Below are 18,846 nucleotides of genomic sequence, written 5' to 3' on the forward strand. Positions count from 1 at the left end.
GAAGCAAAACAATGAAGCGACCAAGTGGATTCTATCCTAATTTTTGTACTTGCAAGAACTTGTTCAGATCCTTGAGGTGCAGAATTTGCAGCTGTCTTCATTTGGCTTGGGAATCATTAACCCGTGGAATAAAACTGCAAGATCTCTCCCCCTCCAGTATGGATGCAACAACCCCTTGGGACAGCAGTCTTTCCAGAGTTGCAAAGAAAATCACTCTTTTGTGTGGCTCTGAAGACACTCTTGAGCACCTAAAGTGTGGAGGTAGCTGTTGCTCCGTTGTTGCATACATGCGGCACACTATGCACTGCACAAAACCTTCCACCCTGCTGGCACACATTATCCCAGTTACAATATTAAAAGGAAATATCAGTTGTCACTTACAGGTTAGTAGACTCCTGTTATAATCTCTTAGCAAGACCCAAAGAAAATAAAACAACTACAAGCACCAGCAATCACCATCAGTCAAAAGTAAAACTTTCGCTCTCCACTCAAATTTCCCACTCTTTTTAGCTATCAGCCAGCAAACAAATGTCTAATCCATGTAAACTGATACATTCAGCAGGAGAGTTTGTGCTGTGAAAAACAACAGACTTGCTGGCTGGATTACCAAATGAAAGTAGAAGAAAGCAAGCTTGAAAAAGGAAACTAATACAGTCATCACATCTAAGAATTGGTAAGCTGCAATATAATAAATGTTTGCTTTTGGGTTTAATACTGCATGAATGGCTGCAGTTGCTCTGCTTTAATTTCCCAGGAGCCTGTGATCACGTGAAGTTATGCGAAGGGAACTGGCACAATGGTGTCTGTGCACATCTGCGCATGCACAATGACACTGCACAGTACACCTTGCCAGTCTGCCCATTTTAAACACTGCTATTGTGCTGTAGCGCTTAACATGGCAAAACTTTGCCTATGTGGCCCTCCAGGGACCACTGTTAGGGGACGGTCACATGCTCCACTCCTTTGTGTGGCTCTGAAGACACTCTTAAGCACCTAAAGTATGGAGGTAGAAAGCAGCTTAACTCAAGCTTGTAACCTCTGGACACAACACTTCAGACCCAGTTGTCCGTGACTTCTTATGTCCAGATGGTCTCAAAGGCCAATAAAATATCCCCCATCCACAAAAGTGGTGGCACCCCTGCACTGTGAACTGAAGCCAGATCAGAACTAGAGAACTTGGGGGGGGGGGGGGGTCCAGTTCTTCTTATGGAACTGGAACTAGGTTTCCACTTTGAGTCCATGGCTTGTTACTTATGAAAAGAACTCCTCTTGGATTGTGAAGGTGTCACTACTTTCAGATGTGTTTCTTTAGGATTAAGAGTGTGCTTTTTCTTTTGGGTCCTTCCCTTCACCTCTCTGCGTGCGCAAGGGCATGACTTGCTGAGGGTTAATAGATCTGTAATACCCTATAAAAAAGCAGCAAGCAAGCTGAGTAGAGTTTTGGCCCAAGCTGGATTATCTAAGCGGCAAATCAACTCAAAAATATATGAGTCCAAATACTTGCTGTGCCCTGGTGCCAATTGAGCTGTAGGCTGTTGAAGCTGTGCAAGGGTTGAGGCTGGGAGCAGCTGAAACCAGTATTAATACAAAAACCAAAACTTTATTATATTGCAGCTTAACAATCATTAGATGTGGTGGCTGCATCAGTTTTCTTTTCTTTGGCTTTTTCCCCAGTGTTTTCACCTAGTGACCTGGCCAGTAACACACCTCAGGTATTAGTGAGACACAACTCTGGAGGAATGAGCACAGGGGCACAGCAAACATCAGCATTGTAAGTCTGGGGGAGGGTAGTGTTAAATGTATGAGCAGATTTAGAACCACTTACAAATTGAAGCCAAACTCCAGCTCAAACTTTATAATCAGTTACAGCTGTTTTTTTTCTTTTTGGGATACCGGTTTTGCATGAATAAATAAAAGCTGATCATTTTAATTGCCCCTGCCAGTGGTAAGTGGTTTGTTACATAGTTAGTCTGGCTGAAAAAAAGACAAATGTCCATCCAGTTCAACCATAAAAAAAAAAGTTATAATCCTACATCCACAGTTGATCCAGAGGAAGGCAAAAAACCCAGCAAAGCATGATCCAATTTGCTCCTGCAGGGGAAAAAAATTCCTTCCTGATCCCCCAAGAGGCAATCGGATATTCCCTGGATCAAATTTACCTATAAATGTTAGTATCCAGTTATATTCTGTGTATCAAAGAAAGAATCCAGGCCTTTTTTAAAGAAATCCACAGAGCTGGCCAGAACCAACTCTTGAGGGAGTCTATTCCACATTTTCACTGCTCTGTGAAGAAACCTTTTTCTTTGGAGATTAAATCTCTTTTCCTCCAGACGTAAAGAGTGCCCCCTTGTTCTCTGCGATGACCTCAGGGTGAATATCTCTACACCAAGTTCACTATATGAACCACTGATGTATTTATACATGTTGATCATATCCCACCTTAATCTCCTCTCTCTGGAGTCTATACCTCTTTTAATACAAGAGAGGATTTTGCTCGCTTTAGAAACCGCAGCTTGGCATTGCATGTCATTATTAAGCTTGTGATCTACCAGAACTCCCAGATCCTTCTCCACCATTGATTCTGCCAGTTGTACCCCCCCCAGTATGTATGATGCATGCATATTCTTAGCCCTCAAGTACATAACCTTACATTTATCTACATTAAACCTCATTTGCCACATAGTTGTAGATTGTAAGCTCGAAAGAGCAGGGCCCTTAATCCCCTCATATTTTGCATTGTATTGGTATTGTTCTGTCACATGTTCTGTCCCCCTTTGTAATGTACAGCGTTGAGCGAACTATTGGCGCTTTATAAATACTGTATAATAATAATATAATATTAGTTGCCCAATTAAACAGTGCATTGAGGTCAGCTTGTAAATTGGAGACATCCTGTAAGGACATTATTCCACTGCAAATAAACTGCAAAGACTGAAATGGTATTTATAATCACAGACCCTATATTGTTTATAAATACAGGTGAAACTCGAAAAATTTGAATATCGTGCAAAAGTTCATTTATTTCAGTAATGCAACTTAAAAGGTGAAACTAATATATGAGATAGACTCATTACATGCAAAGCAAGATAGTTCAAGCCGTGATTTGTCATAATTATGATGATTATGGCTTACAGCTCATGAAAACCCCAAATCCACAATCTCAGAAAATTAGAATATTACATGCAATCAATAAAACAAGGATTGTACATAGAACAATATTGAACCTCTGAAAAGTGTAAGCATGCATATGTACTCAGTACTTGGTTTGGGCCCCTTTTGCAGCAATTACTGCCTCAATGCAGCGTGGCATAGAGGCTATCAGCCTGTGGCACTGCTGAGGTGTTATGGACGACCAGGATGCTTCAATAGCGGCCTTCAGCTCTTCTGCATTGTTCGGTCTCATGTCTCTCATCTTTCTCTTGGCAATGCCCCATAGATTCTCTATGGGTTTCAGGTCAGGCGAGTTTGCTGGCCAATCAAGCACAGTAATCCCACAGTCATTGAACCAGGGTTTGGTGCTTTTGGCAGTGTGGGCAGGTGCCAAGTCCTGCTGGAAAATGAAGTCAGCATCCCCATAAAGATCGTCTGCGGAAGGAAGCATGAAGTGATCCAAAATCTCCTGGTAGACAGCTGCGTTGACCCTGGACTTAATGAAGCACAGTGGACCAACACCAGCAGATGACATGGATCCCCAAATCAACACAGGCTGTGGAAACTTCACACTGGACTTCAAGCATCTTGCAGTGTGTGCCTCTCCATTCTTCCTCCATACTCTGGGTCCTTGGTTTCCAAATGAGATGCAAAAGTTGCTCTCATCAGAAATGAGGACTTCGGACCACTGAGCAATAGACCAGGTCTGTTTTTCTTTAGCCCAGGTAAGACGCCTCTGACGTTGTTTGTTGTTCAGGAGCAGCTTTTCAAGAGGAATACGACATTTGAAGCCCATGTCCAGCCTCAGTCCACTCCTTGTGAAAGTCTCCAACACTTCTGAATGACCTTTCCCTGACAATCCTCTCTAGGCTGCGGTCATCCCTGCTGCTTGTGCACCTTTTTCTTCCACACTTTTCCCTTCCACATAACTTTCTATTAATGTGCTTTGATACAGCACTTTGGGAACATCCAACTTCTTTTGCAATGACCTTTTGAGGCTTTCCCTCCTTATGGAGGGTGTCAATGATGGTTTTCTGCACAACTCTCAGGTCAGAAGTCTTTCCCATGATTGTGATTCCTACTGAACCAGACTGAGAGACCATTTAAAGGCTCAGGAACCCTTTGCAGGTGTTATAGCTTAATTAGCTGATTAGAGTGGGACACTTTGAACCTAGAATATTGCACCTTTTCACAATATTCTAATTTTCTGAGATTGTGGATTTGGGGTTTTCATGAGCTGAAAGCCATAATCATCACATTTATGACAAATCATGGCTTGAAATATCTTGCTTTGCATGTAATGAGTCTATCTCATATATTAGTTTCACCTTTTATGTTGCATTACTGAAATAAATGAACTTTTGCACGATATTCTAATTTTTTCAAGTTTCACCTGTATATTAAAAAGTATAGGTCCCAACATTGAACCTTGTGGTACACCACTAACAACCCTAGACCATTCAGAGTATGAATCATTAACCACTACTCTCTGAATACAATCTTTTAGCCAGTTTTCTATCCGTTTACATAAGGATTTTTTCAAGCTTGTAGACTTTACCTTGCACATAAGCCGTGTGAGGGGAACTGTGTCAAATGCTTTTGTAAAATCCAAGTATACCACGTCCACCGCCACCCCTCTGTCAAAGGTTTTGCTCACCTCCTCATAAAAAGAAATCAGATTTGTTTGACAACTTCTGTCTTTCATGAATCCATTCTGTCTGTTGCTTAAAATATTTATTTCCAGCAAGAACTCATCTATGTGGTCTTTTATTAAACTTTCCAGTATCTTCCCAACTACAGAAGTGAAACAGGTCTATAAATTACTTGGTAAAGATTTTGACCCCTTTTTAAATATTGGAATCACATTGGCCTTACACCAATCCAGTGGTACTATACTATTAAGGACCCATGGGTATATGCCATCCAGACCAGGTGCTTTATTCACCTTTATTCTGTCTAAATATTTTTGGATCATATCAATTGTGAGCCAATGTGGATCATCTGGAGCTAAGTCAATACCGTGCCCATTATGGACAAGAACTCCCCCATGCTCCTTTGTATACACAGAGCTGAAGAAGGTATTTAATACATTTTCCTTCTCTTTGTCCCCAGTCACCCACTCTAGATTATTTTGTAAAGGGCATACATGCTCGGACCGGACCTTTTTACTATTAATATATTTGAAGAATTTTTTGGGGTTGGTTCTGCTATCTTTTTCAATGTTTGCAGCCTTTACTTCCTTTTTGTATATTCTGTTATATTCTTTGTAATGTTTAAATGAGGATAGTGTTCCTTCATTTTTATATTTAATAAAAGCTCTTTTCTTATCTATAGCTTTTTTTTAAACTTTGGCCGTAAGCAACATAGGTTTGATTTTTAGCCATAAAATTGTCCTGTAGCAGGTTTAAACATTTTTGTCCTTTAACTGTTCCTGCAGTACCATTACTCCAGTCAATTTCCAGGTAGTTAAAATCCCCCTTTATTATCACTGTCCCAGCCCTTTCGATCTGTGCAAGCAGCAAGGTCTCCACCTCTTCATTAACACTGGGTGGCCTATAACAAACTCCAATGATTACCTTTGTAGTACACACCCCCATGTGCAGTTCCACCCATAATACTTCAGCCTCATCACACTCTCCATCAACTAGGTCTTCTTTCACACTCACTCTGGATCACTTCTCACATAGAGACAGACACCAACACCTTTCCTATTTACTCTGTCTCTCCGAAAGAGAACATAGCCAGGAATATTAAAGGCCTAGTCATGTGAAGAATGAAGCCAAGATTCAGCAATACCAATTAAATCATAGTACTGTTCATGCACCAAAGCTTCCAACTCACCTATTTTGCTTGGCAGACTTCTGGCATTGGTGAACAAACACTTTGACAACTTGCGCACACGTATTTTGGATATTTGTTTATTTTCGTACAATTGGTACCAATTCCACTGGTTGTTTGGAACATGGGAACCTGATCATCTGCCATAGCCCTCCCATCTTTCCCCATTCCACCCACCAGTAAGGACTGATCCGTCTGATCTCTCTGCCCCATTATAAATCGAATTCACCCTCCCCCCTTGATCCTAGTTTAAATACTCCTCCAGCCTCCCCATAAACCTTTCCCCCAGTACAGTAGACCTCCTTCCAGTCAGATGCAAACCATCTCTAGCATATATAGTTGTGTTCAAAATAATAGCAGTGTGTTGAAAAAAGTGAATAAAACTCAAACTCCTTCTAATAGCTTTTATTTCAATACACACAAATACATTGGGACCACTACACATTCTATTCCAAATCAAAACATGAAGAAAAATATATCAAATTTGTGTTGTTCCTCTAAAAAAAAAGTGAATATTAGACTGTTCAAAAAAATAGCAGTGTTTGTATTCTTTTTTACAAACTCAAATATTTACTATATAAACTGAAAAATGTTTGTTGATTTTGCTTTCCTTTGAATCAATTAATATTTAGTTGTATAAGCACTGTTTCTGAGAACTGCTGTACATCTGTGTTGCATGGAGTCAACCAACTTCTGGCACCTGTGAACAGGTATTAGAGCCCAGGATGATTGGACTACATTCCACAGTTCTTCTCTATTTCTTGGTTTTGCCTCAGAAACTGCATTTTTGATGTCACCCCACAGGTTTTCTATTGGATTAAGATCCGAGGATTGGGCTGGCCACTCCATAATGTCAATCTTGTTGGTCTGGAACCAAGATACTGCACGTTTACTGGTGTGTTTGGGGTCGTTGTCTTGTTGGAACAGCCATTTCAAGGGCATTTCCTCTTCACCATAAGGCAGCATGACCTCTTCAAGTATTCTGATGTATTCAAACTGATCCATGGTCCCTGGTATGCGATAAATAGGCCCAACACCAAAGTATGAGAAACATCCCCATATCATGATGCTTGCGCAACCATGCTTCACTGTCTTCACAGTGTACTGTGGCTTGATTTCAGTGTTTGGGGGTCATCTGACAAACGGTCTCCGGCCACTAGACCCAAAAAGAACAATCTTACTTTCATCAGTCCACAAAATGTTGTGCCATTTCTCTTTAGGCCAGTCAATGTTCTCTTTGGCAAATTGTAACCTCTTCAGCACGTCTTTTTTTTCAACAGTGGGATTTTGTGGGGGTTTCTTGCAGATAGCTTGGCTTCACATAGGCGTCTTCTAATTGTAACAGTACTCACAGGTAACTTTAGACCTTCTTTGATCTTCCTGGAGCTGATTGTTGGCTGAGTCCTTGCTATTTTGGCTATTCTATCCATTCGAATGGTAGTTTTTTCGCTTTCTTCCACGTCTTTCAGGTTTTGGTTGCCATTTTAAAGCATTTGCGATCATTTTAGCTGAGCAGCCTATCATTTTCTGCACTTCTTTATATGTTTTCCCCTCTCCAAATCAATTTTTTAATCAAGGTACGCTGTTCTTCTGAACAATGTCTGGAACGACCCATTTTCCTCAGAATTTCAGAGAGAAATGCACTGTAACCAGCATGTACATTTGCTGCCTTCCTTCCTTAAATAAGAGCAATAATTGCCACCTGTTTTTCAAAGAATGAATAACCTCACTAATAGAACTCCACACTGCTATTATTTTGAACATGCCCCTTTCAATTAGTGATTCAATTACACTGAATCAGCACCATGCATGTCACGACTGTTGGATTTCTATTACTCTACTACACCTGCTAGTAAATTATTTGCCATGTAGAAATATCATTTCTACCAAAAACAGTGATTGATCAGGTTAGTGATGTCTGACTGCTATTATTTTGAACACAACTGTAGGTTGCACCCCAATGAAAAGTAAGCCCAGTGCTCTAGAAACCCAAATCCTTCCCTCTTACACCAGGTCTTTAGCCATGCATTGAGTTCTCTAATCTCCCTGTCCTTCCTGAGTTGTGCATGGCACAGGTAATATTTCAGAGAATATCACCTTGGAGGTCCTTCCCTTTAACTTACAGCCTAGTTCTATAAATTTATTCTTAAGGAGTCTCCACCTTCCATGTATTCTGTCATTGGTTCCAACATGGACCAAGACAGCTGGGTCATGCCCAGCCCCTCTCAGTAATTTATAAACCCGGTCCACCACATGGTGAACCCTGGCACCAGGGAGACAGCAAAGCATTTGGTTGAGGCGATCCTGGCAACAAATTATTCTACAAGTCCTTCTGATTATAGAATCCCCTACTACCACCAGCTGTCTAGGCCTTCCTGCACTACCCTCACCACCCCTCCCAGATGGTCTGCCCTCCCGGCTGTTAGGGATAGCAATGACATCCAGGGCTGCCACCTCCACATCTTCACCCAACTTGGCAAATTTGTTTGGGTGCACAAACCCAGGGCTGACCTTCCTTTTCTGTGAGCCCTTACCAATGCCTCTCGTTACAGTAACCCATCTTCTTACCTGATAATCCTGATTAGCCTCTCCGCCCTCCACATCAATCCCATTAGTTACCTGCTCAGAGAGCAAAAAACCTCTTTCAAGGTTGTCGGTTCTGCCCATTGTTGCAACTTGCTCCTCCAGATCTCTAACAAAAGTTTCCAGCAGGACAACCCGCTCACATCTGTCGCAGAGGTATGCATCCTAGAGCTGTTGCTCCATTGTTGCATACATGCGGCACACTGTGCACTGCACAAAACCTTCCACCCTGCTAGCACACATTATCCCAGTTACAATATTAAAAAGAAATATATAAGTTGTCACTTACAGGTTAGTAGACCCGTTATAATCTCCTGTTTTCCACCGTTTAACTCCACTTATTAAATGTCTACTCAGTCAAAAGGTCCAGCATGCAAAATACAGGTAAGCTCAGAGTGAGCTCTACAGCAAGTTATACCAAGTTACCTGTATCACCTGTGACCAATTAACCCCTCCCCTTAATTAGCAGACTGAAGGAAGGCCAGGAAAGGAATAAAAAAAATGTGATTTAAAAAGTGACAAAGTGATTTCAAAAAGTATAAGCTTTTAGCAAGACCCAAAGAAGAAAATAAAACTACAAGCACCAGCAATTAAAAGTAAAACTTTTTCACTCTCCACTCAAATTTCCCACTCTTTTTAGCTATCAGCCAGCAAAAAATGTCTAATCCATGTAAACTGATACATTCAGCAGGAGAGTTTGTGCTGTGAAAAACAATAGATTTGCTGGCTGGATTACCAGATTAAAACTAGAAGAAAGCAAAGCCTGAACAAGGAAACTAATACAGTCATCACATCTAAGAATTGGCAAACTGCAATATAATAAATGTTTGCCTTTGGGTTTAATTCTGCTTGAATGGCTGTCGTTGCTCTGCTCTAGTGTTCCAGGAGCCTGCGATCATATGTGAAGTTATACGAAGGGAACTGGTACAATGGTGTCTGTGCATGCGCAGGTGTGCACAATGACTTTGCACAGTACACCTTGCCAGTCTGCCCATTTTAAACACTGCTATTGTGTTGTAGCGCCTAACATGGCAAAACTTTGCCTATGTGGCCCTCCAGGGAACACTGTTAGGGGACGGTCACATGCTCTGCCTTGCAGAAGCACTCATCAGTCCAGCTGCAGGACGAGAAAACCCAATCTTCAGCCATCACAGAAGGCATGCCCAACAAGACCGTCAAGGACTTAACTCTTCCCAGGTGGATCACTGCCCTGGACCTGTAAAGCACCATGCAAGCGAGGTCATTTGATACACAGTATCTGTTGCTGCAAGATACAGTGCCGACCAGCAACATTTACAGGCTGTCTCCCACACTTGCATGCGGGGTCTGAGCACAGTCCCTCTTAGCCTTCTGGTCATGGGCGACTGATCTGTATTGAGTCCATTTCTATCCCAGCAGTAATGTTTAGAATAGGACCAAAAATAGGGGACTAAGTTTACAAGACAAGATTTTCAGAGAGATGTATGCAGGCACATCAATGGCTTAAGGAAGCTAGCTTAAAATGGATGCTTATCTGTGCTAGAAGGGGATATGCCTGGGCAGAGAATTCCCAACTTTTCTTGGCCAGTGTCCATTCACCTGAAGGTGCTAGCATTGCCAGAGTAGTCATAACAACGAAGAGCTGTGCGCCCTGTGATGCAAAATTAGGAAAAAAGTGTTTTCTTCCAGTTAATGAAGGTTTTAATGCAATTTGGAAGTATAAATTTAAGCCCTTCAGAGTAGTTTGTACTTCTATTTAGGTATATTATGAATTATTCTATTATGTAATGTGCAATACCACAGTAAAGATGTGGCTGTGTGCGATCTTACAGTCTCAGGGATTATCAAATCAAGAAAATAGTTAATTCAGGACTAGAACTGGACCACAAAATTTAGGAACCCCGGAAAGACTGATTTAGAAATGGTATTTCTCTCTGCAGACTGCACAAATCTTCATGCAGAACAACAGAATAAAATAAAACAAAAGCTGAAATTTGCCAAGGCTTTTTACAAATAGCATATGCAAAACTGATAAGAGCTGGATAGCACCCCTCATAATTGAAAAGAAGCTAGTGCCTACCTGTCTTCTGTGCAGTGTTTTTTTTTTCCAACACCATCACAAGTACCAGGGTATGCCAGTAAACGCTTAATTTTTCTGTTCAATGTTCCCCCAATATATATGGCGGCTTTAGTCTGAATCTTTATGTTACGTTTTTTAAGAGTCTGCAATTTCTGTGTTGCAACTCCACATTCTGAAACATCCTTGAAATCTTCATACCTACCAAAGCAATGCCATCCCCCACTATGCACAGCCAAAGTGGGAATAACTCGGAATAGGTCCTATGTAAAGCACACCCTTATTGTAAACCAAAATTTACATTTATAATTGGTATGCATCAGAAAATGGGAATTTATTATATAGAAGGTTTACAAAAAAATGACATGTTACAGCTTTGTAGTGTATTTTCAATCTCATCTATAAATCACTTAAAACTCAAAGAACATCCCTTATATTTGCTTTTAAAAAGGCACACATTTTAAATACATATTTGTCTTTAAAAGGCACATTTTATAAACAACAAAGTCTGCTGTATTAAATATGTTAAGAAAAATTAGTTTTATTTTAGCCAATTTCACAGCTGTGTTTTTAGAAAACTTTACAGACTGTACAGTTTATGTATTTATGCTGTAGAACAAAGGCGTAGGTCCAATGAATGCAAAAATACTGTACCAACCCAAGCTACAGGCAGATTTACAGGGGGCGCAACTCTCCAACAATAATGGGAGATGGTCAGCTGGAAGTAAAAATGTAAAAACTGTACAAAAATAAGATTGATTACTTTTCTTCATACATTCAACAAATTGCAAGCACAGATATTTTAGTATTAATAATATATCTGCAGTCACAAATCATTTAACACACTCCAAAAGGAATGGCACATTATATATTTACAAAACACTGGTCTACACTATACATAAAAAGTAAAATATATTTATATATGTTTTATATAGTGTATTGATTAAAAAGGCAATAGAATAGTACACTCCTAACAAAAAAAGGTAGTTTTTGGGTGGGGTGTTTTATATTTTAATATAGTGTACCAAAATTAACTTATTAAATAAAATATATTCTAGTGAAACCTAAAATTTATACAAGTGTGAACATAAAATTATTTTTGGTTTATACATAACCTGGAAACATCTATGAAGATTCACCCAAGAACTAAAGTATATAAACAAATATATAAAATAGCCTTCAGCAAATTAATGGACCTCAAACGTTACACAAGATAACTCAATGACCTGTTAATACTGCATCACACTAAGAAAAACATCTTGACAGTGGTTTCTTCATGCTATCTTGATATTAACTAGACATTTTTCTGACAGTATGTCAAGATTTTTGTTCTTGAACAATTTATTAGCATATGTCCTGAGAACACACACACGCACACACACACACACACACATACATGCACACGCTTTTTTGGGTTTATTAAAATGCATCAGTATACGGCAATTGTTCTGTGGGTATTGTTTAAGTCCATTTAAAATTAGAAAAAAAAAAAAAAAATTCTGAGGTATGTAACCTTCTTTTGAAATAAAGCATTGCCTCGGTCCTACCTCCTCAAAGGGCAATGAAAATTAGGGCTTTCTGCTACCCGTTTTATATTTAAATATATAATTATTTATATATATATATTTTTAATTTTTTATTTTTAATGAACAAAAATATGCATTTCCAGACTTCCCTGTTGCTCAGTTTTCATTGTCTTCCTTTCTCAGTACTGACAATTGTTCAAGACATGGAATGTCAAGGTTTTGAACAGCAACCCCATGTCTCTAGTTCCAGCCTGTGAAGTTGTTGGCAGGCTTTAGATATTTGTTCAAAAATAAGAGAAACAAAGTTTTAAATAATTTCAGGGCAGCATAATAAAATGTTCCCGAATGTGTTTCAAGGATTCTTTTTAGAATTCATCAATTTTCTTTTGCAAATATTTTAACATGGAATCCATTCCTTGAGCAGATCCCCAAATCTTCTTTAGCACTTCACATTCTCTTTCATTCGTCTGTTCTAATTCTCCACGCATGACATTACGGACTAAAGCTTTGGATTCTTCAAGTACCTACATGGGAGAGGAGGGGAGGAAATTACACTTGTTAAAAAATGTACTAAATAAGTAGACAATAATATTGGATAGTTTAAGTGCTGCATACCACTGGATTGCAGGAAACAAGTTCTCTAATGCGAACCATAACTTCTTGTGTGAAAGTCCCAGGCCAGAATACCTGTGAAACCAGTCCTTTTGCACATGCTTCTTGTGCAGTTAATTTTCTTCCACTAAGTAACATCTCATTTGCCTAGGATACAAAAAAGTGGGATTTTGAATCACGTGATTGATTTAGGTTTGCATCATCCATTCAGAAATGTACTTTGATAAAAAAAAAACAAAAAACAAAAACAAAAAAAAGGAAACATCAAAATAATACTGCGTGTGTTAAAAAAAAACAATCTCTTTCTCCTCTGGGTAATCAATGGACATTGCAAGGGTTTTAACAAACTTTGTACCATGTTCCTATGTTTTTCTGTTCTGAACAAAATAAGCCGTTTGTTTCACTTTGTTCTTATAAGACCAATTCCTGAATGGGAGGGTCTAGTTCAATATAACCACTACACACTTTCAGTGTTCTCATAAAGCAAGTTTCAGAGACTGCATCTCTTTCGAAGTAGTTAACCCTCAGAGTATATGACCAAAAATGAAATTCAGGTTGCAGAGGATGCCTAAAATTTTACTTGTATCCTAATGCAGAATTTGACAAAATCAGTGAGCTAATCACACAAGCAGGAAAAAATTTCTGCGGGCCTCTAGGTTACCATACTGAACTGATTTTTTTTTTCATTTTTACAGTTTCAGAAAATTACAGCAGCTTTAGAATAAGATGGAAAGGTAAATATAATAACATTATAACTACAAAATAGGTTAGGTGGCAAATTTATATTCTATACGAAAGTGGAATTCCGATTTAAATGAGGTTTCAGGAGAAGCTTTCTTATTTTCAGGCTACGAACAATTTTTAGCAAGAACAGACAATATTAAAAAAAATAAAATCGTACAAGGAATCCTTTATTGAATAAGAAATACTGTTCTACCAAAATAGATTCATTATATATATATATATAGCCATACACAGTATAACAACAAAGTCAAAATAAAAAAAATCCAAGATTGCTGCGTTTCAGATATACAATAATTGAAAAAATAAATCACACGTGGGGGCATTCAATATAAACTGCTGCACCACTTTTCTGGTTTTAATCCCCCATGTTAATGTATTGCACCGAATTCATGAAGCATTCTCAACACCTCTGGTTCCGACAGCAACTCGTGCACCAAATTCAGGTAGTTCTAAAATGCACCACTTTTACACTGAGGCTTATTGAATGCTCCAAATTCAAAATAAAACAGAGTTCGTATCTTATGAAATCAAAGCCAATTAAGACCAACTCTCTTAGATTTTGTTAAAGTTCTTGCGTACATTCTAAAACATATGCCAAATTCAAGTACAAGTTCTAGGCATACATAAATTTGGTGCCTGCTGCAACACTTTTAGAACACAACAGACACTTTAGCAAAATCTCTCTGCGCCAGACTTTATGAATTCCAGGGAATGTGTCCCAAATTCAGTAACAGTTTTGGGTATAATTACAGCATACCCTATCTCAGGCATACACAGTTTCCATGAGGGTGGTGTTTTGGGAGTGATGGACATCTACACAACTACACACTTCTATGTGGAGAAATTACACAGAAGTGTAAAGCTGATTTTTTTGTCACACAGGTTTACACACATGGATATTGTATGGACTGATGGAATTTGATATTTGCTGAATACTTCCGTTTTATGATAATTTATTTTGCTATTTTGAACAAAAGGGCACATTAATTCATTTTGCTGTTGAACGTTTTAATAACGCTGTGTTTTATTGTTTATATGGAATATGTACAGTCTTGAGAAAAGAAGGAAAAGGAAGTAAATGGATAAAACCTTTGAATACAATAAAGGAAAAAAATTCAGGAGGGCAGTATTTTTCAACATGAAGCCAAGATCAAGAGACACGGGGACATAATCTCAAACTAGCAGGAGGAAAGTCCAAAATATCCTTAGAACATATTTTATAGCTGATGCTTGGATGTCTTCCTGCGGAGGTATTGATTCAGTCAACGGTAACTGAATTTATACAAAGATCTTTACTCAAACTGGCAACCCTATTCCTCCTCCAAAAATTAACCCGATGGACCTCTTGGTCTTTTTCTGCAGTCACTCTAGGTTTCTATAGTAAGCAGCAGTATATTAAATACATTATTATTATATTATTATACAGTGTTTATATAGCGCCAAAGGGTTTGCTCAGCGCTGTACATTAGCGTGGGGGACAGAACATGAGACAAAACAGTACAATACAATACACGAGGGGACCAAGTTGTTTCAACAACACATACAAAAAAATTAGATTTGGAGGTACAAAGAGGAAAATAGAAACCTTATGGCAAAGTCTAGGATCAAACGCTCCAAAAAGAATGACAATCTAAATACATATAAGAAAAGCACAGCAAAGTAACATTCATATTTGGAGTAGCTTAACAGAAGAGAGATCAAATGCTACAATTCCCAATAAACAGTAAAGCAATCATGAAGAGAAAGGAGGTCAGAGAAAGAGATAAATAAGACAAGAGAGGATGTCCGACTTAAGTCAGCATGCTTAATCATACAGTACAGAACGAGTACTCATACACCATGGGACATCCCCAAGCAATGAATAAGAAGGGTGGGCAACAATGAGGAAAACTGTGTGCCAACAGGCACAACAAGGGTAAGAAGCCCTAACCTCAGAGAGCTGCTGCAATCAGCAGAGGACTGTATGTCCACCTGGTTAAACTTTGAAAACAGAAGACCAGGTAGTGGCCTTACACAACAAGGCTACAAAGGCTTGGTGGCAAAATGCCCAGTAAACTCCCACCAATCTGGTGGAATAGGTATGTAAAAGTGTAGGAGGAACTTTTCTTTTTGGGAATGTGAGTTCTTGTAATCAGATTTTTGTATCCATGGTGCAATGATTCGAGGCAAGGTGTCCCTTGTGAGGTCCCGAGAACAAGACAAACAGTGAATCAGTCTGTCTGACTAAAGCAGTAGCCTTAAGATATACTCTATTGGATCAGTCAATGTACAACGATTTCCTTTGGATGCTTAGTGCAGGAGAAAAAAGGATGGAAGGAAAATGAGGTGGAATGCGGATACCACCTTTGGGAGAAAGGATGTCCATAGGTATAAGACAACCATGTCATTGTGAGGTACGAGGAAAGGCTCTTTACAGGAAAGTTGACAAGATGTTTGTTGGGAGAGTTCTTGAATGGAATTGGATAAATGGTACTACCTCGAAGGAGGTTACCAATAAGCCTATAACTCCCATGGAGAATCTCAATGTGAGATGTCTCTTGAATATCAATTCTTGAGCATGTGCTCTTAAAGAAAGACATTTGCTTGGGATGTGTCCAGGGCCAGACAAGTATTCCAGGTGAATGAAAGGCTGGAGAGATTTGTTGAAATTGATCACCCAGTTGAAGGCTTGAAGCATCTGAATTGTCCTGTGGACATTTATGATAACCGGAAAAGAGGAGTACTTCAGAAGAAGGTCATTTAGATATCCTGTGACGTGGATTCCCTGACTTCTGAGGAGAACAAGCAGTGATACTAAGACTATTATCTGGGAACAGATGATAGACCAAAGGCTAGTGCAGCAATCTGAAAGTGGACATCTGCCAAAGTGAAGTGCAGAAAGAGTTGATTGGTGGGTAAATACAGTGAAGGAAATAAGTATTTGATCCTCTGCTGATTTTGAATGTTTGCCCATTCACAAAGAAATGATCAGTCTAAAAATCGAATGGTAGGTGTATTGTAACACTGAGACAGAATAGCAACAAAAAATTCAAAAGAAATGCATGTCTAACAAATTATGCACTGATTTGCATGTTCATGAGGGAAATAAGTATTTGATCCCCTTCACAAAATATGACGTAGTACTTAGTGGCAAATCCCTTGTTGGCAATCACAGAGGTCAGACGTTTCCTGTAGTTAGCCAAAAGGTTTGCACACATCTCAGGAGGGATTTTGGCCCACTCCTCTTGGAAGATCCTCTCCAAGTTATTAAGGTTTGGTGGCAGATGTTTGGCAACTCGAACTTTCACAACTCGCTCCCTCCACATATTTTCAATCGGATTAAGGTCTGGAGACTTGCTAGGCCACTCCAGGACCTTAATGTGCTTCTTCTTGAGCCACTCCTGCCTCGGATTGCCTTGGATGTGTGTTTTGGGTCATTGTCATGCTGGGACATCCATCTGCGACCCATTTTCAATGCCCTGGCTGAGGGAAGAAGGTTCTCACTCAAGATTTGACGGTGCATTGCCCGTCCATAGTCCCTTTGCTGCAGTGCAGTTGTCCTGTCCCCTTAGCAGAAAAACACCCTCAAAGCAGAATGTGTCCACCACCATGTTTGACAGTTGGGATGGTGTTCTTGTGATAATAGGCAGCATTCCTCCTCCTCCTCCAAACACAGCGAGTTGAGTTGATGCCAAAGAGCTAGATTTTGGTCTCATCTGACCATAACACTTTCAGCAAGTCCTCCACTGCACCATTCAGATATTCAGTAGCAAACTTCAGATGGACCTGGACATGTGCTTTTTTGAGCAGAGGGACCTTACGGGCACTGCAGGATTTAAATCCTTGTCGGCGTAGTGTGTTTTCTTGGTGACTGTGGTCCCAGCTGCCTGGAGATCATTGACAAGATCCTCATGTGTAGTTCTGGGATGATTCCTCACTGTTCTCATGATCACTGACACTCCACGAGGTGAGACTGACAGTTGTTTTGTGTTTCTTCTATTTGCAAATGATTGCACCAACTGTTGTCACCTTCTCACCAAGCTGCTTGGCGATAGATTTGTAGCTCAGTCCAGCCTTGTGTAGGTCTACAATCCTGACACCCTTGGACAGCTCTTTGGTCTTTGCCATGGTGGAGAGTTTGGAATCTGATTGTTTGATTGCTCCTGTGGACAGGTGTCTTTTATACAGGTAACAAAATGAGATTAGCAGCACTACTTTCAAGAGACTGCTTCTAATCTCAGCTTGTTACCTGTATGAAAGACACCTGGTAGCCAGAAATCCTGCTGAACGATAGGGGATCAAATACTTATTTCCCTGAAGTACATGCAAGTCAGTGCATAATTTGTTAGACATGCGTTTCTTTTGAATTTTTTGTTGCTATTCTGTCTCTCAGTGTTACAATACACCTACCATTCGATTTTTAGACTGATCATTTCTTTCAAAATCAGCAAGGGATCAAATACTTATTTCCTTCACTGTAGGAACATGCAGAAAGGCATCTTTGATTTCTACAGATGCCATGTACCTTCGTCTCAGAAAGGCAATTACCGACCTTGCGGATTCCATGCAAAATTTTTTAATTTGAACAATTTTGTTAAGGAATTTTATATCCAGAATATGGCAAATACCCCATTAGGCTTTGGAACCGTTTACAAGTTGAGTTGGTTTGATTGTATCTTGTACCCCCTTGAACCCACAAGGTCCAGGACCCAGAGAGAAGCAAACTATAACAGACATCCCCCCAATTGTAAGGGCCTTGGTAGGCCAAGTCTTGAGCTGAAGGAAGGGCTGAACTTGGGTTTTGAATTTCAAGCCTGGTTAAAACAGACAGGTGCTTTGCACATAGAGGAGTTAGGGCCTCCTGAGTAGGGTGGTTCCCAACTGTGACCTCTGTGATGAATCAGTCAAGTGCCTCATCAAATAGACATTTTCCTTGAAAACTTGTACGTGTGAGGTGCCTTTTGCAGGCAGCTTCAGCTGTCCAAACTTTTTAGTCATAAGATTTTTGACTAGAGATTAGAGCCATTCTGGAAATTTGTCTCATAACCTGTTCTATGACATCCAAACAGAAAAGCATAGAAGAAAGCAGCTGCTGTAATTAATCTGTAACAGTGCGATCCTGAAATACATGGTCATGTTGGTTGTTCATTGTCCTAGTCCAGTTAGCTTTGAAAACTCTTTTTTAGATTTAGAATTTTTTCAGAAGTGACCCAATCATCATAAAATATACATTCTATTTGTTCATACACATGGAATGCTTTGTAATATTTTTCAGGTTTCTTTGTACCCAAAGGGGCATGGCAAGAGAGAGGAGAGTCAGGCTGCACAATGCCAAGGCTTTTGCAGACAGGAATTTAG

General features: G+C 39.6%; 1 protein-coding gene across 1 annotated transcript in view; it reads right to left on the reverse strand.

Annotated features, from left to right (window-relative positions):
• Nucleotides 1-11,143: 11,143 nt before the first annotated feature.
• Nucleotides 11,144-18,846, reverse strand: part of CDYL (chromodomain Y like) — a 90,719-nt gene continuing 83,016 nt past the window's right edge. Inside the window, exons 6-7 of the mRNA XM_089682206.1 lie at nucleotides 12,769-12,912; nucleotides 11,144-12,677 (exon numbers count right to left, since the gene is read on the reverse strand). Of these exons, the coding sequence (XP_089538332.1) occupies nucleotides 12,519-12,677; nucleotides 12,769-12,912 (303 nt within the window). The 3' untranslated portion in view covers nucleotides 11,144-12,518. The remainder of the gene's footprint in view (nucleotides 12,678-12,768; nucleotides 12,913-18,846) is intronic.

This window comes from Staurois parvus, unplaced genomic scaffold (assembly GCF_062004578.1).
Source record: "Staurois parvus isolate SC_StPar_1 unplaced genomic scaffold, SC_StPar_1.0 ptg000287l, whole genome shotgun sequence".
Lineage (NCBI taxonomy): Eukaryota > Metazoa > Chordata > Amphibia > Anura > Ranidae > Staurois > Staurois parvus.